We start from the raw sequence: 22,335 nt of genomic DNA, 5'->3' as shown, positions 1-22,335 counted from the left end.
CATGTGATGTCAGCTATGAGCAGTTCTTCAGCTGGTACTGCAGTATGTCTTTGCTGGCCATGCTGGACAAAACTGACCAATGGCACTCATGGTCTCCTTCTTTCTTTTTTCTTTAAAAAAAAAATTTTTTTTTTGGCTGCTTTGGGTCTTTGCTGTTGCACGCAGGCTTTCTCTAGTTGCTGCGAGTAAGGGCCACTCTTCGTTGCAGTGCACAGGCTTCTCATCATTGCGGTGGCTTCTCTTGTTGCAGAGCACGGGCTCTAGGCATGCGGGCTTCAGTAGTTGTGGCATGTGGGCTCAGTAGTTGTGGCGCACGGGCTTAGTTGCTCCGCGGCATGTGGGATCTTCCCGGACCAGGGATCGAACCCGTGTCTCCTGCACTGGCAGGTGGATTCTTAACCACTGTGCCACCAGGGAAGTCCCATGGTCTCCTTCTTGACACCAGGGGTAACTTGGACACCCAGAACAATCCTGGGAAAAAGCATGGGTCAGCAGTGCCCCAAAGTCTGGCCAAGAAGAGGGTCTGGTGCCAGGAAACTCTGAGGTCGGAGGGTCTGGGCCCAAGCCCTGATGGCCATCGATGGTGTGGCTTCGTCTGCGTCCCTCCAGCGCCTAACCTCAGTCTGCTCATGTCAGAAGGATGAGAAGGAGGCCTGTGCAGGGGTTTTACCAACGAGGTGAAAAGCTGATAAATGCTCTCAGAAGTGGCTGCCCACTGTCCCCCAGCTCAGGCACAGATGGTGAATGAGGACGCACAGACCTGCCCCAGTGTGGGACTGGGGCCGCACTGGCCACCCTCACCTGCTGGTCCCAGTATCTCTGGGGATGTCAGGGAGAGGGCAGGGGGCGTATGAAGTCCAGATGGATAAGACCCCCAGATGGATGTGGGGGGGGGGTGGTCAGTGACGCACGTGGTCCCCTGCCAGGCTCCTGCAGAAGTCACTGGGGGCCAGAACCGCCGGCCCTGAGGGGCGGGGGTCAGGGCATTGCACACGTGGGTGGGCGGAGCTCTGGCGCCTCAGACAGAAGCGGGCGCTGCGGACAGAGTCGAACTAGCTGGGGAGAGGGGATTGCAGAGAGCCGCCCCCAGGGCGGACGGAAGGGTGGGCGAGGTGACGGGGTGGAGGTGGGGGCCGCCCGCCCGCCTAGCCATCTCGGGCACCGAGTGCAAAGGTGAAGCCGGTCCTGGGAAAGCCAGACTGGGCAGAGCGCTCCTGAGGAGAGCGACCCCCGCGTCCTTGCCCCGGGGGTCGCCTGGCAGCACTCCCGCGTCCAGTATGTGACCCGCGTTTCCCGCCTCGCCCGGTGCCCGCCCCTCCGCGGCAGCTCCGCGCCTGCTGCAGGCCCGGGAGGAGAGGGTCGTTGCCGTTGAGGGCTGTGGGTCTGCAGCTGGGGAGGTGGAGCGGCGGGGGAGGGAGGGGCAGACACCCCCATGCTAGAAAGGCTCGGAAACAGCGGCAGCCCATCCCCCATCCAAACCCGCAGCGTAAAGGGCGGTGGCTTTTTCGACCGGGGCGGGTGGCACCGTGTCACAGAGGGTGGTCCCGAGCCCGCAGCGGCGAGGGGAGGGGCGGCGACGCGAGGTGCGGGCGCGGCTCGGCTCAGGTTTCCGTTTCCCGTCTTCTCGCAGCGCCCCCTCCCGTCCCCCGGCCCCTCTGTTGGCGCAGGGAGAGCCCGGGCCCCGCCCGCCCCGGGCTGGGACTCCTGCAAAGGGTCCCGCGCTCCTCCCTCTGACCCCCGAGAAGGCGCGGTCCGACCCGGGTCTGGGGTCCCCGGGCGCCTCCAGGGACCCTGCCCGCATCCCGCGAGCGCGCCCACCCACCCATGGGTCTCGGAGCCATCCTGAGGCAGTCGCTCCCGGCTTGGCACAGCAGCGCCCCCCGCACCGATGCCCCCACCCCGAGCGGAGCCCCTGCTCTGCGGCCCAAGTCCGTTAGGCTGGCGCCGCAATCCCCGCCTTATGGGCACCGGGTCTCCCCACCCGGCGGCCCTGAACCCCGTCTCCTGCGGGTTCCGCCCGGAGAGCGCCCGCGCCCTTGCAGAGCGTGGGGTCCGAGATGGGAAAACACTCCGTAATCGGCCCAGCGGTGGGCGAGGCCAGACAATAGCCTCTGCTCAGATCCGCCGCCCCAGGACTCCCGATGCCCCGGTGCCTACCGGACACGGTGCTGGCCATGGTGCTGGCGGCGGTGGGGTTGCGGAGGCCGGAGAGGCGCGGGCGGTGGCTGGAGCTGCAGTCGGCGAATGCTGCAGTGTCGGGGAGGGGAGGGGGCAAGGGAGGGCAGGAGGCGGGAGCAGCGGGGAGAGGGAGGGAGGGAGAGAGAGAGAGAGAGAGAGAGAGAGAGAGAAAGCGCCTGGCTGTTGCACGGGCTGCAGCCGTCAGAGGGAGGGGATGATGGGAGGGGAGAGATCAGCCTGGGACGCAGAGCTGAGCGCTGCAACCCGTTGCCCATCCTCCCACCGCTCACCACTTGGAGCTGGTGCCCCCCCAACCTGGCTTTGTGCACTCCCCGGGGGGATGGCGGAAACAGCCCCCAATTCCCCAGGGTGGGTGCAGCAGGAGACGATGGGCCTCAACATCAGAGTGGGGTAGGAGAGCTCTTCACTGAGGCCAGTGGAGGCTGGGAGGTGCCTTCTGTGCGCCCAGGCTTGTGCTGAGGGCTAAGCGAGTCATGGATGGTGAGGGTGGGGGCTGGTCTGGAAGGCCTCCAGGGGCATCCGAGAGCAGCTCCTGAGGCAGAGAAGAGGGTAAATTGATGTGAAGAGGCCTAGAACAAAGGCTTTGGAGCGAGACGGAGACTGGAGCCAATCCCAGCTCTGACATCTACTTGCTGTGTGACTGACGGTGAGTTTCTGACCTCTCTGGGCCTCCATTTCTCGGGTGTGAGATGAGACAATGGTGTCAGTGCCCAGGTGGTGTAGGAGAGATGTGCACACTTGGTGGCATCCTGCCCCTCCCCCTGCCAGACTCAGGGGTTTGGTTGATACCCCCAAAGGCAGAGCTGTTCCCGCAGTGACCATGTCACCTCTTTGGTGGTGGGGATGGGAAGTCAGGCAGATGGAGCATCATTCCCGTTTTAGGGATGGAGCCACTGAGGCCAAGAGAAGTGCTGACTCCACAAGCAATGAAGTCCTAGAGCCAGAGCTAGATCTCTGGGAAACCTCGGGAACACACAGAGAGATGAGGAGGACCCAGGACCTCTGTGTGCACACACAGCAAGCATGTGACTGGTTAACATCTGTCCTGTGGTCCACATGGGGTCTGGTCCACCGTGGGAGTCCCACAGAGCCTGGCAGAGCAGACACTCAGTGCGAGTTGGTTGACTTGCTCGAGATCGCAGTGCCTGCTGAGTGGGCTTGCTATGGCCAGCCTTCTTCTCCCCTTCTGCTCACCTCTCAGGACTCAGTACCACAGTATTTACGTGTTATAATTAATAGGAGCCTGGGCAGGAGTCCCTGTGCACAATGTGTGACCAGGGTCCTCAGCTCCCTTTCTGGCCCAGGAGTTTGCCAAGTCTCTGGGTCCTGGACTTCCCTTCCTTGGACTTTTGTGGGGGAAATGCCATTACTCTCAGAAGATGGGGGGTGTGGAGGTGAAGAGTGGGACTCCTGGCTCTGGGACTTGCTGCCGTCTTCAGGAAATCTACTAACCACCCACCCCGTGCTTCCTTTCCTCACCTGTAAGGAGTGGGTCATAAAAGCACTTATCTCAGGGGTCGTTGGAAGGACAACCGTGTTAATGCCTGCATGGATGGTACTGAAATGTGTGCCTAGTGAGCATTCAGCAAGTGTGTGGCCGGGTCTCCTCTTCTCCAAGCTCCCTGCTGAGATAGACACTCTACTGTCCCCTCACTGGAATAAGTGGGTGTGTGTGGATGCCAGTGTGCGCCAGGGGCTTCCCCAAGCATGATCTCACACACATCAGCCTAGACACTCATGTGGCATTAAGGTGCCATCAGTGGGAAAACATCTGGACATTAAACAGCCCACGAGACCCTCTAAAATCAGCCTTGCCACCTGACTGTGGGCTGTCACTTCAGCGTCAGTTTCTTCCTGGTGCTCTTTGAGGCATGCTGGGGTCACCTAGATAAACACTTCTTTTTTTTTTAATATTTATTTATTTGGTTGCGCTGGGTCTTAGTTGCGGCTCATGGGCTCCTTAGTTGTGGAATGTGAACTCTTAGTTGCAGCATGCATGTGGGTTCTAGTTCCCTGGATCAGGGATGGAACCTGGGCCCCCTGCATTGGGATTGCAGAGTCTCAACCACTGCGGCACCAGGGACGTCCATAGACAAACACTTCTGACCACACAGAGCTGTGCAGACCCCTGGAACCTCCCTGTTGACTGCCAGCTGGTGCTGGGTGCTGGGGGTTCAAAGGTCCCGCCCTGACCAGTGGGGGACATTGACCGGAAAAGCGGCTGGACCTAGAGGACAGTAAGGAGAGGAACTGGTGAGGCTCTCAGGAGCCGAGTCACGGGCAAGGGGCAGCCATTTGCGAAATTTAAGGAGAGTGATCAGCTCAGACTCGAGTCTTTAAAAGACCTCTGGGTCTTTTGAGAAAAGGGAAGCCACAGGAAACCTGTTAGAAGGCTTGTGCTGTTGTCCGGGCAGTTGTCCAAGGGGGCTTGGCCCGGGGGGAAGTGGAATGGAGACCCTGGTGGGGAGGGAGGAGACGGCGGGACCCCAGGTTCGTGCCCGCGGGCGAGGAGGTGCCGGTCACCGGGCTCAGGGTCAACTGAAGGGGCGGGTGGGACGTGGAACGCTGCGCGCCAGCAGAGCGCGGACCCCGAGGGAGGGGACCAGTTTCCGGCCGGAGCACTGCGCAGCGGACCGGAATTGGGGGCGGAAGTGCAGCGCGTTCACGGATGACTGCGCGCCTCAGCCCGCAAGGTCGGACCGGCTGCCTGCTGAGGACGCGGTGGTGGTGAGTCGCACGGACAGGGGCGAAGTCCTGGAGATCCCGGTCGTGGAAGGCTCCCCGCCGAGACCCTGGCACTGGAACCTGTGCCCAAGCGGGGGCTTCCGCAACTGCAACTCCCGGCAGGCCCCGCGCAGCCCTCGGGCCGCGCGCTGGCGATTTTGGCGCGCTGCATTGTGGGGCGCGTAGTGCCCGGCTCCGCGCTCGTGGAGGGCGCCGGGTCCGCGGGAAGGGCGGCCCGGCGGGGTTTAGGAGCGCGGGTTGTTAGTCCGAGTGTCCATGCGAAACCAGGCCTCGGGGGGCTGAGTGGTTTGCTGGGCGCCGCACGGATTCGCGTCCCAGATCAGAGCAGCACACGTGCTCTTTCGATGCCCACCTGGGAGGGATGGGGCTGGTCCGTGGAGCGGAGAGTTGGGAGCCGCAGGGGCGGGGGGTCCCGACCGGCCCAGGCTGGGGGCGCTCCGCTGGGAACTGGCCTCTCAAGCTTTGGCGGAGGTCAATGCAGTGTTATTGCGGGTGGAGCACGTGGAACTGCATCTGGCCCCTCTCTTGTCGCCTCTCCCGGAGCACGGTGGAGCTGCCTGGGGCGGGAGAACAAGACAGGGCCGACACCTCTCTGAGCTCCTTGTGACAGGATGTCACAGGCTCGCCTTCGGACCTGTCTGCGGAGGCACTGCCTGAGGGGACTGGTGAAGTGGCTTGGCGCTCGGGAAAGGGTCGCTACAAACAGTCTTGTCATTGCAGTCTCTGCCATAGGGGCTCCCGTGGAGAACGTGTCCCAGCGGCACAGGCTGGCATAACTTACCTGGAGCGTCTGAGACCCTGAGATGTTCGGAGAGGGGTTTGTCTCGCAGACCCACACAGCCTGCGTTTCAGCCAGCTTCTGTGTCCGCCCGAGACAGAGAGTAGGCCAGTATGCCCAAGATAACCCTGAATGGTGTGACAGTGGATTTCCCTTTCCAGCCATACAAATGCCAAGAGGAGTACATGAGCAAGGTCTTGGAGTGTCTGCAGAAGGTGAGGCTGCAGACTGAGGGGCTTGTACCCGGGGGATGGGTCAGAGTGGGTAGAGCCTCAGTAAGACCCAATGTACACGCACTGTCTTTACACCGGCCAGGTCCTCCTGGTGAAGCTACCCTTCTGGACGTGGGAGTCGACCATAAATAGGGCTCATGTTTTAGCTGGGGTAGGAGAGATGCTAAACAAGTAAACAAAAAGGATAATTCTAGACCGTGAGGAGTGCTGTAAAGAAAAGACATAAGGTGATAGACTTCAGAGCGCCTTGCGGGGGCCTCTCTGCGCAGGTGGAATGTGAGTGAGGCCAAGCGATGAGGGCGTCCAGCTGAGGGCCTGGAGGAAGTATTTGCACACAGAGGGACAGGTGGCGCCCAGCCCTCATTAGGGGAGATCGTTAAACCTCAGGGGGTGCAGCCTGCTTTCTGCTGGGTTTCTGGGCACGCCCTCTTGTACCTGCCCAAGCCCCCAGCCCTTGAGAGCTGCCTCTGTAGCTGGGCCCATGTTCCCACTCCTGCAGCAGCTGGGGGCAGCTTTGCAGACATGGCTGTGTCGGCCCAGGTTTCCACTCGGGCTACCGGCCGAGAGCTATGTAGACTGTCAGGCTCCATGCAGGTAGTGTAACTGCTTGGATCCAGAATCCGAGTCAAACTCCCATTCTGGGGCTTGACCGAATTCGTCATCTTCCTGTTTATATTAGGCTGAAAAGTACCGTGGTATTTTGGGTAATGCTCTGTAAATTGTTTGCTAATGAGACCTGGTTTGAGAGTGGAGAGGTCCTGCGGCATTTTACGTCCCCCCGCTGAGTGGGGGCAGAGCTGCCCCAGGGGCTGCAGGGCTTGTCTCAGGTGGGCTGTGTGGCCTGCGGAGCCTGCCCCTGCTCCCCCGTGACCCTGTTCCCCACCCCATTTAGAAAGTGAACGGCGTTCTGGAGAGCCCCACGGGCACGGGGAAGACGCTGTGTCTCCTCTGCAGCACGCTGGCCTGGCGGGAGCAGCTCCGAGACGCTGTCTCTGCCCGCAAGATTGCCGAGAGGGTGTCAGGGGAGCTCTTCCTTGACCGCGCCTTGGCGTCCTGGGGGAACGCTGCCCTGGAAGGAGATGTCCCAGGTGCTGCCCCTTTTTGCCCCTTTCCTGGTCCCGGGCTGGGAGGCGGGGAAGGAAGGGGGGTCGTAGCTGCCACGTCATTTCTCGCCATCCTGGCTGTAAACCTAGGGTCAGAGCCTTATGGCCAAATGAGGACCCTGCAGAGACCCACTGCACTCCTTCCTGTAGCGAGTATTGGGCATCGATGCTTAGCTGTCCCCGGGCCGAGTTAGCTGAGTGCCCCGGGTTAACTGCACACGTGGGCCGTGACCTGTCCTGTTCCCTTGTGCCGGGCAGTGTGCTACGCGGACGTCCCAAAGATCATTTACGCCTCCAGGACCCACTCGCAGCTCACTCAGGTCATCAGTGAGCTCCGGAACACCTCCTACCGGTAGGTCAGGCGGCGTCCACCCCTGCCTTGGGGTCACGGGGGTGTTCTGCCTGGACCCCACCCTGGGGTCGCGCCGTGCTCTGGCTGTGGGGCTGCCGCCCTGAGCTCCTCGCAGCCATCAGGGTGTCAGCTGTGGGCGTGGGTCAGGGCAGCTGCGCAGGGGAGGCCCTGCCCCGTGTTGGAGCCCCCAGCACTGCTGCAGGAGGGTTGGTGTCCCCTCCCCGCCGGCCTCCCACGAGAGGGAGGATGCAGGTGGCAAGGTCTCCCCGAGGCCTGCCCCAGTCTCTCGGCCTCGCCCTGGACGCTGACTCAGAGCAGGCCGTGCCACGGTGAAAGCCCCTCTCGAGCCTGGGGCGGACTTCCGCCCCAGCCACTCCCTCTGGCTGCCCGGGCGTGTGAGCCAAGCTTCCCTGGGCTCCCAGTGCAGCCCACGTGGCTCCTGCCGCTGGACAGCACTGGGGCCCCCGCCCTCTGATCCTTGGGCCCCCCAACCGTTTCCTCCACCAGGCCCCGAGTGTGTGTGCTGGGCTCCCGGGAACAGCTGTGTATCCATCCTGAGGTGAAGAAGCAGGAGAGTAACCACATGCAGGTGGGCTCCTGGGGCTCCCAGCCCGGCCTTGGTGGGTCTGCTGCTGTTGCGTGGGTGCTGCCCCTGGGGGACGGAGGGGTAAAGAGCTGGCGGGAGTGGAGCTGGCAGGGGGTGCCTGGCTGGGGCAGGGCTCGGCCGTCACACGAGCCCAGACCTCATGTTCACCCAGGTCCACTTGTGCCGCAAGAAGGTGGCAAGTCGCTCCTGTCACTTCTACAACAACGTGGAAGGTGAGAAGGCTCGAGGTGGTGCGTCCTGCCCACGGAGAGCTGCAGGGGGCGTGGAGTCTGGGCGCCTCTGAGGGCTGGGCTCAGCGGCTTCCTGGGCTGCTGGCTGCTGCCCCTCAGCGCCCCGCTCTGGGCTGTCGAGGTGCCTGAGCTCTGTCTCCTGACGACCAGCATTGGCGTGCGTGCAGAGGAGCTCACGCGGTGGGGCCGAGGAAGGGCCTGAACCGTGCCAACAGCATGCTTTGTGCAGAGTGCGTGCTCCCTTCTGGAGGGCTGGAAATCGGGCGCCTGCCAGTCAGGGGTGCCCCCCTGGGCGCTGGGTCTCTGGAGAGCATTTCACTCGTGGTCTCAGCTGTTCTGGGGGAGTCGGCCAGGGAGGGGGTGCTGGAAGCTCCTCCACGTGTCTTTCCCTTTGCTGATTCTGTGGTGCATCCTGTCACTGCCGCCTGTAACTCGGCGGGTGTGACGTGCCCTGAGCCCCTGGGGTCCTCCTAGTGACTCCTCCAGCCTCATCCAGAAACGGATGAGAGTGGAAAGCGCAGTGTTTGTGACAACGGCTGGCCCAGGTGCGGCGTGGTTGTGTGACCGCAGGTGCCCAGGGCCCTGTGAAGGGGACCCTTTGTCTCCTGTCACTGACTTTCTTGGGGCCCAGAGTGGAGGGGCGGCACTGGTGCCCTTGCCTCCGAATTCCTGCTTTTCCGCCTGTGGCTGCCCTTTGTGTCTGTCAGGACTTCTGGAGCCGGAGGTGATGGCAGAGAGGCTTCTCTGTAGTGTGGCCTGGGGGCGGGGTCACGCTCCTGTGGGGTCAGGGTTCCCTCTGTTTCCTGCCTCAGGGTTGGGACTCAGACCCTGCAGTGAGCCGGGCCCCAGAGAGTTCACATCGGTGATTCGCAGGGCACCAGCGGGCCAGGCCTGTGCTAGGCAGTGGGTCAGGACAGCAGGACGGTCCCAGAGGCCTGAGCTGGGAGTCCCAGCGCCCTTGGAGAGAGGGAGGGGGGTTGCCTGATGCGGGCTTGGGCTCTGGCGGGCCGGCTGTGGGTAGGGCTGCACGGCTTGGCCTCTGGGGTGATGACCCAGGGTCCCAGGCTCATTCCTCACTGCCTTCCCCTTGGCGGTGTCCCTTGGTCTGGTGGCGCCGAGGACCCGCAGGACAGCAGTGAAGTGTAAGGCTGAGGATGGCCTGTGGCAGCTGTCGTGGCCCCGGGCTGGAGACTGCTGGCCGCCAGCTCTGCGGTCCCGTCGGCGTCAGGCCTGTGGGTGTCGGGTCGCCTGAAGGCTGCTCTCTTGTCCTCGTCCCCCCGCTGCTTGGCCCTCTGCCCTCAGTCCTGCCTTCCCACAGGCCCTGGTGTCAGGCCCGTGATGCTCGACGGAGCCGTCCCCCCTTTGCTGCACTGTGGCTGCCTCCCCTGTCCTTGTCCCTGGCAAAGGGGGTTCCAGGTGTCCTGTTGGCCACAGGCCAGAGCCGTTAGGGTGTGAACCGCTCCAGCCACCTTTCCACAGCAGCTTGGAGTGGCCAGCTTGCCCACTCTGCTGGATCAGCCCTCACCTGCAGGGTCCTGTCCCTCACCTGCAGCACCCCTCACCTCATCTGGAGGGTCCTTGAGGAGGGAGGGGCCAGGAGGCCAGGGGACGGGTGGGAGCTGGGGGGAGCTTCCCATCCACGGTGGAGGCACCCTTGGAGCTGCTGCGTGTTGGGCCCCTGGCTGCAGGCCCCTCCCCGCTGCCCCAGGCCCTGTGTGGCAGAGCAGGGGCTGTCCCAGCTGGCCTGCTGGCTCCGGCCTCTCTGTCCCCTCCCCAGTCCCTGCCCCTGCTCTGCTGTACTCTTTCTACCTGTTCATCGAGGGCATCCACTCACCATAAACCGGTGCCCCCCGGCTGTCTCAGCCTCCTTTGCCAGCTGACGCACGGGATGCAGTGGGGTGTCTCCAGCAGGTGCCCAGGCCTTGGAGGGGGAGAGGAGTGGGCAGAGATCCCAGGAGGGGTCTGAGAGGCGTGCAGAGCGGAGCCCTGCCGGGCTGCGTCCTGCGGGGAGCAAGCAGTGTGGCCCGGCCAGGCCCCTCCCTCCTCTCCACTGTCCCTTCCTCTTCACTGCCTGCTCTTCCTCGCCCCCCCTCCCCAGCCCCCCTCGCCCCAGGTAGGTGACTGAGCTGTGGGGCCGGCCTGCTGCAGAGCGTGCCGATTGGCTGGTCTGTTGCTATGGTGCTGCTGAGCGGATGGCTCTTCTTCCTTCCCCTGCCTGCTGCCTGGTGGGGGCACCCTGGGGGCGGTCACTGCAGAGGGCCTGTGTGTTCTGGTCTGTGCAGTTAAGGGCTGGGCCTGGTACCTGCCCCAGTGGAACTGGGAGCCGGGGACTTGTGTCCACATGGGGCTGCCCTGAGACTCGGGGTGCTTATTAGAGGAGACCTTTGCTCCCATCTGTTGGGACAGGCCTGGGTGTCGCTGGGTTATAGTACTTGCCTGGCCGATTCCTACGGGCCCAACTGGGGGGCCTGTGTCCCTTCTTGAGGCCCGTCCCGCCCAGGGACACACAGCCAGCAGGGAGTGGGGCCTGTCTGGGCTGCATCCTGAGGAAGGGGCCCCAGGGCCGCAGGGCCTCAGGTGGGCTCTGCGCCTCCCGCCCGGGCAGCACAGGCAGTGACAGCAAGTTGTTTCTGCTGCTGGCCGTGTGGAGCCTGGCTTCCTTAAGAGGGAGACTCTGGGCTTGTTCTTGGGGGGGTGCGGTGAAGCGAGAGGAAGGGACTTGCTGCCAGACTGAAGCCTGATTGCAGGGCAGGTGCCCCGGGGCTCATGGGAGCCGCCCCGGCCTGGAGAGGGTCTGGGGGTGACAGGCTGAGGGCCGGCCCCCACCCCACCCCACCCTGGGGTCTCCTCTTGGTGTTCAGCCTCAGGCCTGCACCTGCCCAAGGCGCAGAGCAGGGCTCCCTTGGGACTCGCTTTACGCTTGGCGCCCTCCCCAGGGGCTGCCTGTTGCCAGCAGCCATTCCATCCCGGTTGCCTCCCGCGGTCTGGGTACTCTGGACCAGAGAGCCTGTGTTTACGCCCGCCCGTGTCCCCAGAGAAGAGCCTGGAGCCGGAGCTGGCCAGCCGCATCCTGGACATCGAGGACCTGGTCAGCAGCGGGACGAGGCACAGGTAACCTGCCAGGGCTGGGCTCCCTCCACGCGCACAGGCAGGCACGTTTCTCTCCTGAAGCATCGGAAGAAATGAGACGCTCCTTCCCAGCCCCCAGCCCCCTGCCCCCGCCCACTGGGCCTTTGTTCCTGGGACATCCAGCTCGTCCTCCACCTGACACTGCCCCTCCTCTCTGAAGCTGGCTACGACCTTGTAGCTTCAGGCCTCCAGTCGGGTGACACATGCCCGACTGCCCTGCTTCTCACCATCTCATCCACCTGCCCAGGATCAGGCTTGGTCTTTTTGTTTTTGTAGATTTTTAAATGAGTGACCCACTCACACGGTTGAAAACTGATGGTGTGAGGGGTGGCCGGCCAGCCTTCCCGCTGCCCCAGGCCGTGGCTCTCTCGCGCCCCGGGGAACCCTCCCAGCCTGCACTGTGTCCCAGCACCTCCTCTCCCTCCAGAGTGTGCCCCTACTACCTGTCTCGGAACCTGAAGCAGCAGGCCGACATCATCTTCATGCCCTACAACTACCTGCTGGACGCCAAGGTGAGGCCTCGGCCTGCGTAGCTGACGGTGCCTGATGGCAGGGCATGTCCCAGGCTCAGGAGGGGCCGGCGGAGCCCGTGCTGGGATCAGACCTTCGCTCGGAGCCAGCGCTCGGAGCCACAGCCCCTCACCAGCCCGAGGCTGTGACTCGTTCTGAGCTCTGGGAGTGTGTGGCCTGGTAGGAGTGAGGGGACCCCGCGCGGCCGGGGTCCCTGTCCCTCTCTCCAGCTGGACCCCGCGAGACCGCCTGGGAGCATCGGCCCCAGCCTGGCGTCCTCCTCTCTTGCTGTAGAGCCGCCGTGCATATGGCATCGACCTGAAAGGGGCGGTCGTCGTCTTTGACGAAGCTCACAACGTGGTGAGTGTCTGGGTGGCCTTCCTGACACCCCCTTCCTCCAGCCCACTTTCTTGTGCACAACAGCTGGGCCTTTCTGTCCAGACCCCCGCGTCCCACCGTCAGGACCAAGCAAAACTGGGCAAGGTGGGCTGCCGACCTGTGCCTGCCATTTGCACGCAAGACCCCCAGACCCTTCCTGCCATCTCATTCCTTCTCTTCCCTTTTGTCCCTGGTGGCTGCCTCCCTGCTGCCTGCCCGCCCTGCCCCTCCTGTCCTGTGGCCTGTGTCAGGGCCCAAGGACCCTTGGCTCCAGGAGTGGTGGACCTTGACCAGAGCACTGGAGGAAGGCCACCTGGGGAGCCTGGAGGGGTCCACAAGAGCCTGGCATCCTCAGCCTCACGGGGTTTCAGGCGGTTGTTGGCGTGGGGATGGTGGGCCCATGGGCCAGACTCGGCTTTCGAGAGAAGCTAGAAGCTAGAGTTTAGCGGGAAATTTTCTAACTATAAAATGTAGGCAGCTCAAGTAAAATTGTTTTCAAACACTGTCTGGGCCAGACATCCATCTCTGGGCCAGTTTGAGACCCGGCCTTGAGAACACAAGGGGCCTCTTGCTTCCCCTCCCTCTGCCCCCCGTCACCTCTGCCTCATCGAGCCCCGTGACGGGTGTGCTCGGGATCACAGGAGAAGATGTGTGAGGAGGCCGCGTCCTTCGACCTGACGCCCCACGACGTGGCTTCGGGACTGGACGTGATAGACCAGGTGCTGGAGGAGCAGGCCAAGGTGGCGCGGCAGGCACTCCACCCGGAGTTCAGCGCGGACTCGGCCAGCTCAGGTGCGCTCGCGGGCAGGGACCGCAGACCAGACGAGGGGCCAGTCTGCCCAGGGCCCTTCTTTCAAGTCTGCCTCAGGGGCAGCGCCAGCCTCTGTAAGAGTCTTCTTGGCCTCACAGATGGACGTGGGGAGGTGGGTACCGCCCAACCTGTCAGCACTCTCTCAAGTCCTTTTCACCGTTTCCCCGGGGGTGTGAACTTGCCTCTACTGCATAGAAGTGAAAACCAAGGGTGTCAGCCGTAATGACGTTTTGTAAGGACCCGCAAGCATCGTCCACAGGAACGGCGCTCAGCGAGTCATATCCCGCATTTCCCTTTTGCAGCAGTGATTGCAGCGTGTGTAGAAATACTTGGTGGACGCAGTTGGTTTGTCCAGACATTCTGCGTGGCCTTTGTTAGTGTTAGGAATCCACCTTTTGCTCGCCAGACCACTTTGTAGCAAGCGTTCCTACTGTCGAGTCGCCACAGGTTCATAGCATTTGCGCCCGGTCCTTTGGACGTCACCCACGTCCCGTCGTGTCCTTCACACGAGTGTGGGGCGGGGCGTGAACAGCCTCAGCTTCCCGGTCCCTTTACAGTCACACACATGGGCAGACTCCAGAGGGCGCAGAGGCCCCTTCTCCCGCCAGGCCACCTGCTTCGGCCCCCTCTGCGAGGGTCTCCGGGCCTCCTTTGACGCACTCACAGGCTGTGTTGGGGGAGAGAAGGTTTGTAAACGGCTTTGTGTGTTTAGCACAGAAGTTCTCAAACGTGTTGGCCTCAGGACCCTTTATGTCTTAAACTTTACGTTCTTTTTTTTTTTTTTTGCCGTACGCGGGCCTCTCACTGCTGTGGCCTCTCCTGTTGCGGAGCACAGGCTCTGGACGTGCAGGCTCAGCGGCCGTGGCTCACGGGCTTAGTTGCTCCACGGCATGTGGGGTCTTCCTGGACCGGGGCACGAACCCGTGTCCCCTGCATGAGCAGGCGGACTCTCAACCACTGCGCCACCAGGGAAGCCCAAACTTTACGTTCTTGAAACATACTGAGCTTTGTTTATGTGAGTTACATCTATGGATAATTAGTGTATTAGAAGGAAAAACTAAATAACAAACTGTTACATGGCAATTTCCTAGGGCTGCCTTAACGAAGTACCACAAGCTGGGAGGCTTCAATAACAGAAGTTTATCCTCTCAGTTCTGGGGCTAGATGTCCACGTGTTGGGTGTCAGCCGGGGTGGCTCCTTCTGTGAGTTCCCGGGGCATGTGCTCCAGGCTTCTCTGTCCCAGCTCTGGCAACTACTGGCAGACCTGGGCTTGTAGACGCCTCACTCCAGTCTCACTCCCATCTTCACATGGTGTCCTCTCTCATAGGGACGCCTGTCACTGGTTGAGGGCCCAATCCAGTTCTCTAGGACCTCATCCTAACTGACCATATCTGCAAATAAGGTCACATTCACAGGGGTCAGGGTTTAGGATTTGAACATAGCTTTCTGGAGGACACGATTCAATCCATGACATGTTAACATAAATAACACTTTTTTGGAAAAATAACTATATTTTAAAAATTAGAAGAGTGGCATTATTTCAGTTTTGCAAATCTCTTTAATATCTGGCTTAATGCAAGGTAATTGGATCTTGTAACTTCCTGCTTTGGCTGACGTGATACTACGCGCCATGGCTGTATTCATTTCCTAATGCTGCTAAAAGAAATTTCCAGACTTAGCTTAAGGCAACTCAAATGTATTACCTCATGGTGCCCAGAAGCCCAGGATGGGCCAGCAGCGCTCTTCCTTCTGGAGTCTGCAGACGGGGATCCATTTCCTGGTCTTTTACAGCTTCTAGAGGTGCCATGTTGTTTGGCTTGTGGCCCCACGTCTCCGACCTCTGCTTCCTCGGTCTCCTCTGATTCCGTAAGGACCCTACTGTTCCATTTTGGGCCACCCCAGATGATCCAGGGTTATCGCCCCATCTCGAGGTCCTCAACTTCATTGCATCTGCAGGTCCCTTTTGCTGCGAAGCTGACCTATTCACGGGTTCCAGGGATTAGACCGCGGATGTGTGTGGGGACCAGTATCAGCCTCTGGGAAACTACACTGTATATTTGTGAGAGAAAGAAGGAAAAAGGCAAATCGTGTACCCATAGGAAGAGCAGTAGCGGCAGTAGCAGCACCACGGAAATAGGTTGGCCCTGCGGCCGTCCTGGGCAGGTCTCGGGCCAGGTCCCTTGGCCTGCTGTGCTCTGCTGCTTAGGTATCCTCGTGGACGCATGGTCCTTGCTTCACCGTCTTTACCTGCGATGGGAATTTCTAAGTCAGCTGCTTTCGACCCCGAACGCATGTACATGAGTAAATAGGTCAGCGTTTCTCCGGGGACGTATCTAGGAATGGATTTTCTGATTGACAGTCACGTGCATCATAAACCTTGCTGTTTTAAAATTGTCTTTTACTTTTAAAGTTGGATGTTGTTTTAGGACTTTTTTTTCTTTTGAAAGCCCAGTAATTTTGCTGCAGTTTGTCTCAGTGTTGATTTTCCGGATCGACGTATGATGACCTCTTTCAGCCTGTAGTTCCAAGTCTCCTCTTACCTGGGGGGATGTTGTCCCGCACGGCAGCGCTCACGGCCCAGCCTTGGCTTCGGTTTCTGCTCCAGGGATCATGTCGTGTCTCTTCCACCTGAGTTCGGAACCTGTTACTCTCTCAGATCCTTTTGTCTCTATTTTTCTTTGACTTATAAAAATTCCCCTTTTTCACTGTTTCTTTTAAGACGATGTGGCTTGTATCTACTTTTGTGTTCTTCTAACATAATCTTTATTTCTCAAGTGTTTTTTTCTCTTAGTTGTCTCTGAGTTCTGTTGCTTCATTTCTGAGCTTTAGAAAACCTGGCTCGTGTTGTCGTTTCATGTCTTTTTTTCTTTTTAATTAATTAATTATTTATTTATTTTGGCTGTGTTGGGTCTTCGTTGATGCGCGCGGGCTTTCTCTAGTTGTGTCTAGCGGGGGCTACTCTTCGTTGCGGTGCGCTGGCTTCTCATTGCAGTGGCTTCTCTTGTTTCAGAGCACGGGCTCTAGGCACACGAACTTCAGTAGTTGTGGCACGCAGGCGCTAAGCACAGGCTCAGTAGTTGTGGCGCACTGGCTTAGTTGCTCCACAGCATGTGGGATCTTCCCGGACCAGGGCTCGAACCCATGTCCCCTGTGTTGGCAGGCGGATTCTTAACCACTGTGCCACCAGGGAAGTCCCCGTTTCATGTCTTCTATCCTGTTCCGACACCGTCATTTTCTGTTTTCTCACCAGCTCACAGATAACTTGCTACAGCTGCTGCGTGCCTTCCCCAGCCCCCGCGGCTGATGCTCTGCCCCATCTGACCAGCCCCCCACTGAGCGGACAGGTTCCCTGTTTCTCTGCCTCCTTCAGGGCGGTTGCCGGCCTGACACCTTTACTCTGTGTCTTAGCGTGTGTTTCCTGAGAACAAGGACATTCTCTTTGATGATCCGATCATAAAATCAGCATCCGTACTGCACTCTCGTCTAATCGGCAGCCGCATTAGAATTTTCCCAGCTGTCCTCGGTAAGGCCCGAAACACAGCCACCCCTCTGCCCGGTGCCGTGGTCTCCGGGCCTGTGAAGAGAAAGGCTAGTTACTTCGTCGACTGTCCTACAGTTTGGATTTGTCTGCTGTGTTCTCGTGGTTGGATTCAGGTTTTGCATTTTGGTGGGAATACCGCGGACTTGCGTCGTCTCGCAGGTGATGTTGGTGGCGTTAACTTCAGTCTGGTTACGTGACGGCTGCCGGGTGTTTCTGCTGTGCGGTCACTGCTTTTCCATTTGTGATTCTGAAGTCACTTGTGGCATCCATTAATGAGTCGTCCCTGAAGTCATGATTTCTATGATGTTTGCAGAACGATGAGTCTTCTTATCCTCTCGTCTTCTGCGTGAGGTCTTATACTAACCTCCGCATCCGTGTCAGCATGTGAGTCCACGTGCTTAGGCACTCACCCCCACGCCCGTGTGCGTAGAACTGTGAGTTCATGCTCTCCTCCACCCCAGTTTTAGTCCAGAACCACGCAGTTATTCTTTTTTCCTCCCTTTCCACGTTTGTAACGCCTTTTGTGAGGAAACGAGCTTTCATTTTTTCTCAGTATCGTACTTAACTTGTTTGATCCTAGAACCCACAGACAGTTGTTTGAGAATTGCCAGCCCACCCACGATAAATGAACATCTACTCACTAGGTTTAATGCTTGTTCACGTCCTTTTCGTCATTGGTCTGCGACCACAGAGTGAAAACGCTCATTCAGAGGCTCCTTGGGTTGTTTCTTTCCGCTTCACTGGGGTCATATTATTCATTTTAAGCTCATTTGTAATGTTTATATTTCATTTCATACTCCATTTTTTGCCGTTTATGTTGATCTTATTTATTTATTTTTGGCTGTGTTGGGTCTCTGTTGCACGTGGGCTTTTCTCTAGTTGTGGCGAGTGGACTACTCTTCATTGCGGTACACGGGCTTCTCATTGCAGTGGCTTCTCTTGTTGTGGAGCACTGGCTCTAGGCGCACGGGCTGCAGTAGTTGTGGCACGTGGGCTCAGTAGTTCTGGCACACGGGCTTAGTTGCTCTGCGGCACGTGGGATCTTCCCAGACCAGGGCTCGAACCCGTGCCCCCTGCATTGGCAGGTGGATTCTTAACCACTGCAGCACCACCAGGGAAGTCCCAGCAGGTGGATTCCTTTTTTTTTTTTTTTTTTAAAGAATGTGTTGGGGGCTTCCCTGGTGGCGCAGTGGTTGGGAGTCCGCCTGCCGATGCAGGGGACACGGGTTCGTGCCCCGGTCCGGGAGGATCCCACGTGCCGCGGAGCGGCTGGGCCTGTGAGCCATGGCCGCTGAGCCTGCTCGTCCGCAGCCTGTGCTCCGCAACGGGAGAGGCCACAACAGTGAGAGGCCCGCATACCGCAAAAAACAAAACAAAACAAAAAAAAAAGAATGTGTTGGGAGTAGGAGATTATTTATTTATTTGTTTTTGCTGTGTTGGGTCTTCGTTTCTGTGCGAGGGCTTTCTCTAGTTGTGGCAAGCGGGGGCCACTCTTCATCTCAGTGTGCGGCCCTCTCACTGTCGCGGCCTCTCTTGTTGTGGAGCACAGGCTCCAGACGCGCAGGCTCAGTAGTTGTGGTTCACGGGCCCAGTTGCTCCGCGGCATGTGGGATCCTCCCAGACCAGGGCTTGAACCCGTGTCCCCTGCATTAGCAGGCGGACTCTCAACCACTGCACCACCAGGGAAGCCCTCCTTTGCCTTGTCCAGGACAGTTTCTCAGACCTCCCTTGGTGGTTTGGAGGAGGACTGCTCTGACGTTGTGTAGAATGCCCCTTCATTGGGGTTTGGATTTGTGTGACGTTTCTCCCCTGGACGTACAGGGGTGTGGGATTTGGGGAGGAAGGGCTCAGATGCGCAGGACCCGCCTCATTGTATCTCATCCAGGTCCCTGCAGTTAACTCCGCATGACTTGTGACCTTGATTGCCAGCTGAAATCGGCTTTGTCAGGGGCTCCAAGTTACTCGTTCCCCTCCTTTCCACACTGTTCTCTTTGGACGGAGGTCACTCTGCACAGCCCACACCTAAGGAGTGGGGTTATTCACCCAGGTGTCAATCTCCATGACCCTGCGTTAGGCGGCAGCTTCTTAGAAGTAACACCAACAGCACAAGCACCCAGAGAAAAATTAGATAAACAGGACTTAACAAAATCAAAAACGTTTGTGCGTCAGAGGACACCATCAAGAAAGCAAAGACATCCCGCAGAACAGGAAGAATTTTTTGCAAATAACATATCTGATAAAGGATTTGTATCTAAAATAGGGAGGAAACCTTTTAACGACTCAACAAAAAGACAACCCAACCCAATTGAAAAATGGGCGAAAGATATGAATAGACGCTTCTTGAGAGGCACACAGATGGCCAGTGTGCACGTGGAAAACAGAGCCCATTGGTCACCAGGAAAACGTAGCTCAGAACCATGTCCATGTGCATAGCCACAGGGTCTCTCTGAAGGTGACCGCCCCCCTCAGCTCAGGCTGCTGCTTCCAGGTCAAGTTCCAGCCGTGTGGGTTTCAGAGCCTCTTCTGTCAGTGTCTTGCCCTCCACACCAGCATCCTGGCTCCTTAGGACGGGGTGGTGGAATTAGAAGGATGCAGACTTGTGCATTTGCGCTTTCCTTTGCCCAGGGCTGAACTTGGAGCTGGAGGACCTCGCGAAGCTGAAGAGTAGGTGCCCCTCCCCCCACCTGCCGTGGCCTGCCCCCCACAGCCCCGCCCTGAGAGCCTCTAACCCCACAGCGATCCTGCTTCGTCTGGAGGGGGCCATCGACGCCGTGGAGCTGCCTGGAGGTGACGGCGGCGTCACCAAGCCTGGGAGGTGAGAGACCTAGCAGGCGGCTGTGCTGGGCTCTGTCCCTCTGCAGCATTCCACCCCATGTGGCCTGGAATGTCACTGGGTCAAAATCCAGAGAGTCTTTCCGTCTTGGAGGTCCGGGAGGGTTTGGTTATTGAGAGTGTCGGCACCGCCACCCTCTTCTCTGGTTCACCTCTCTGTCTGCACTGCAGTTGCCTTTTAGAACGAGGCACCTGCCTCCGTGCCACCTTCTGTTAGGACGAAAAGTCACCTGGAACGTCTGAACGTCCCACAGGCCTCCGAGCCGCAGGGTTTGTTCCCCATGGGATGGTGGCCTGGGGCAGGTGTCACTCTCCTCGGTGCACCACTGCCAGCTGCGCTGGGACCCAGGCCCAGGTCTGTCGAGGCAGGGAATGTTCTGGAGCGCTGGGCTGCCTGCCTTGTCCCTGAGCCCCATCTGCTCCGCTCTGCTCAGGCCCTCACAGGGCCCGGTTGCTTCCCAAATGGCCCTGACGCCTCCCTGGCTCCCACACCCACAGGGCTTCCTCTGCAGCTTCCACTGCCCACCCTCCCTCCCGACTCTCCAGAACTGCCTTTTGGGTGCCCTGCCCGGAGCCACCACCTCAGGGAGGCCCTGATGACCTCCTCCTGGCCCCCATGCGGAGCCCGAGCCCCGAGCCCAGGCCTTGTTCTGGGTACGCCGGGTTCCTGCAGGCCACTGTCCTCCCCACTGAGGCTCCTGAGGGGAGAGGCCTTTCACCTCCAGGTTTGGGCCTCCCCGGAGGCCCAGAGCTTGTTTCTGGGTGAAGGAAACTTAAAATGCTTTCGGCTGTTAGGTTCCCAAAGTGCAGCCTCATCTCCTGCCAGGCCTGAGCTGCCTCTTTCCTCGTAGCTACATCTTTGAGCTGTTTGCCGAAGCCCAGATCACGTTTCACACCAAGGGCTGCATCCTTGACTCCCTGGACCAGATCATCCAACACCTGGCAGGACGTGAGTCCCCGGCCACCGTGTGCCCTGTGGCTGACTCCTTACTCAAGGGCGCAGCCTGACAGGAATTTGGCCGATGGAACTGCCTTTCTGATTCGGATGTTGAGATCTTAGCATGTTTGGTGGCGTGTGTCCTGTAAAGAGCGGTCTTCCCTGTTCAGCCCCTTTTAGGAAAGAGCGGTGAGGGGCGTGGGTGGGGCAGTGAGCTGTGGGCCCCACCACCCTCTCCCCCAAACCTCCTGCGCTCTGTTTCTGCCCAGAGGGCTTCCATGGGCCCGCTTTCCAGAGGCTGTGCCACGGAGCCCTCTGGTCTGACCGGGGGCGCCCAGCCTTGCCAGGCTCCTGGGCTCTGGGCAGCCCCAGCCTTATCTGGCTGCAGAGCCGCGCTTGTCCCACTTGTCCCACTGGGAGACCCACTGGGAAGACAGGGAGAGCTGCCCTCTGAGGGCCCCTCAGCTGGAGAGAGCCCAGTGGACGGTCAGCACCCGCTGCCCCTACAGGTGCCGGGCTGTTCACCAACACGGCAGGGCTGCAGAAGCTGGCAGACATCATCCAGGTGGGGACCGCCGCCACGAGGATGTGGTACCTCCTTTCCTTTCCCGGTGGAAGCTGGCGGGGCTTCCTTCTGCAGAGCTGCGGTAGATTCTAGACGCGGGGAAGGACGAGGCTCCCCCAGCACACGCTTCAAGTCCGCGCTGCAGGGCTGGTTTCCTCTCGCCCCAGCACCGCCGCAGGCCTTGAGGGCGGGGCCCGGCGGGGGCGGGGCCCGGCGGGGGCGGGGCGCCTAGGGTGAGAGTCTGGCAGGTCCCTCCAGTTTTCAGACAGGCCCAGCGGCTCCTGCCCAGCCAGCTGCCGCCTGTTCTCCAGTTTCTCGCTGACACAGCGTTTCAGGGGAAAGTTAATGCAGAAGCCCGTACTGGAGTGGGGGGCGTGGACTCTGTCCCCCAGCCCCTGTTGCGTTGCTGGGCCAGCCTCGCCCAGAGGGTGTTGAGACGAGGGGTGAGTGTGTCCCGTCGACGCCCACTAGGTGGGGCCTGGGGCTAGTGTTTGGAGTCAGTGGGTGGTCTGCAGGTCCTCTGGGCCAGGCCGGCCTCAATCTGGGCTTTGGGATCCGCTTGGGGGTAGGGGCAGCCTCCAGGGCTCACCGAGCCCTTCCTCTGCCACGTGCAGACCCCACTTTCCCCAGGCCAGGCGACCAGGGGAGCTGTCACACGCCTCAGGGCCTCTGGATGTGACCACTTCCTGCCCCTGACGTGCCGTCCCGTGTGTCCAGCTGTCCTCCTCGGGCCCAGCTGAGCCGCTTCCTCAGCTCAAGTGGACAGACCAGGGCCTGCCTTCCTTTGGCTGCGTGGCTGCCCAGCTGGCCGCTGAGGGCCAGTCTGAAGGTTCCGGGCACTCCAGCCCCTCCTGCGCCTCGCGGGGCCTCCTCGCTGGGCCTTTCTGCAGAGGCCCCTCGGCGGCTCTTGGTCCTGGGAAAACCGGGGCACCCGAGGCCCCGTGTGGCACGTGCGTGGCTGCGCACGCTGCACGGGGTTACAGTGGGGTGCGCCTGGCTGCAGACAGGCTCAGTGGGCTCGAGGCCCTGGGTGACCTGCCCTGCAGCGCGTCACTCTGTCGCCCCCTCCTTGTCTCTCCCCACCCCTCGCGGTGCTTCCACGGCTACACGACACCTTCCACACTGCCCGCCAGGCCTGCCGTCGGCCTGCGCAGGGCGGCATCCCCGGGGCCCCTGACCGAACTCACAGGTGCTCATCATGATGGGATGTGGGGTGAGCACCTGCTGGGTCACACTTCCTCCAGCTGGAGGGGACATGACAGGCTGGTGAGCGAGTATGGCCCGTAGGCAGCTTGGGCAGCAGAGGAAGCTGAGTCACCCGCCAGGGGCTGCTTAGAGCAGCTGCTAAGGGAAATTCCAACCCAATGGGGTTAGTGGTGTTTGG

General features: G+C 60.2%; 1 protein-coding gene across 15 annotated transcripts in view; it reads left to right on the top strand.

The window, feature by feature from the left end:
• The first annotated feature begins 4,830 nt into the window (after nucleotides 1–4,830).
• The window catches only part of RTEL1 (regulator of telomere elongation helicase 1), a 28,535-nt gene continuing 11,030 nt past the window's right edge, over nucleotides 4,831–22,335 (top strand). For 5 of the 15 annotated variants that reach the window (XM_027086722.1, XM_027086720.1, XM_027086727.1 and 2 more), the window contains exons 1-13: nucleotides 4,956–5,937; nucleotides 6,848–7,043; nucleotides 7,317–7,410; nucleotides 7,918–7,999; nucleotides 8,169–8,229; nucleotides 11,184–11,358; nucleotides 11,804–11,888; nucleotides 12,181–12,246; nucleotides 12,906–13,056; nucleotides 19,243–19,281; nucleotides 19,354–19,432; nucleotides 20,301–20,398; nucleotides 20,896–20,951. In XM_027086722.1, coding sequence (XP_026942523.1) covers nucleotides 5,836–5,937; nucleotides 6,848–7,043; nucleotides 7,317–7,410; nucleotides 7,918–7,999; nucleotides 8,169–8,229; nucleotides 11,184–11,358; nucleotides 11,804–11,888; nucleotides 12,181–12,246; nucleotides 12,906–13,056; nucleotides 19,243–19,281; nucleotides 19,354–19,432; nucleotides 20,301–20,398; nucleotides 20,896–20,951 — 1,284 coding nt within the window. In that variant the 5' untranslated portion in view covers nucleotides 4,956–5,835. Of the gene's footprint in view, nucleotides 4,927–4,955; nucleotides 5,938–6,847; nucleotides 7,044–7,316; nucleotides 7,411–7,917; nucleotides 8,000–8,168; nucleotides 8,230–11,183; nucleotides 11,359–11,803; nucleotides 11,889–12,180; nucleotides 12,247–12,876; nucleotides 13,057–19,242; nucleotides 19,282–19,353; nucleotides 19,433–20,300; nucleotides 20,399–20,895; nucleotides 20,952–22,335 lie in introns of those variants that run through there. The other 10 variants (XM_027086726.1, XM_027086714.1, XM_027086730.1 and 7 more) reach the window with 8 other exon arrangements.

The sequence above is a fragment of the Aethalodelphis obliquidens genome, unplaced genomic scaffold (genome assembly GCF_003676395.1).
Source record: "Aethalodelphis obliquidens isolate GAN/ISIS:26980383/991018 unplaced genomic scaffold, ASM367639v1 scaffold57, whole genome shotgun sequence".
NCBI classification, from domain to species: Eukaryota; Metazoa; Chordata; class Mammalia; order Artiodactyla; family Delphinidae; genus Aethalodelphis; species Aethalodelphis obliquidens.
Note: the sequence above shows the minus strand (reverse complement) of the source record. Positions and strands in the feature narration are given on the sequence as shown.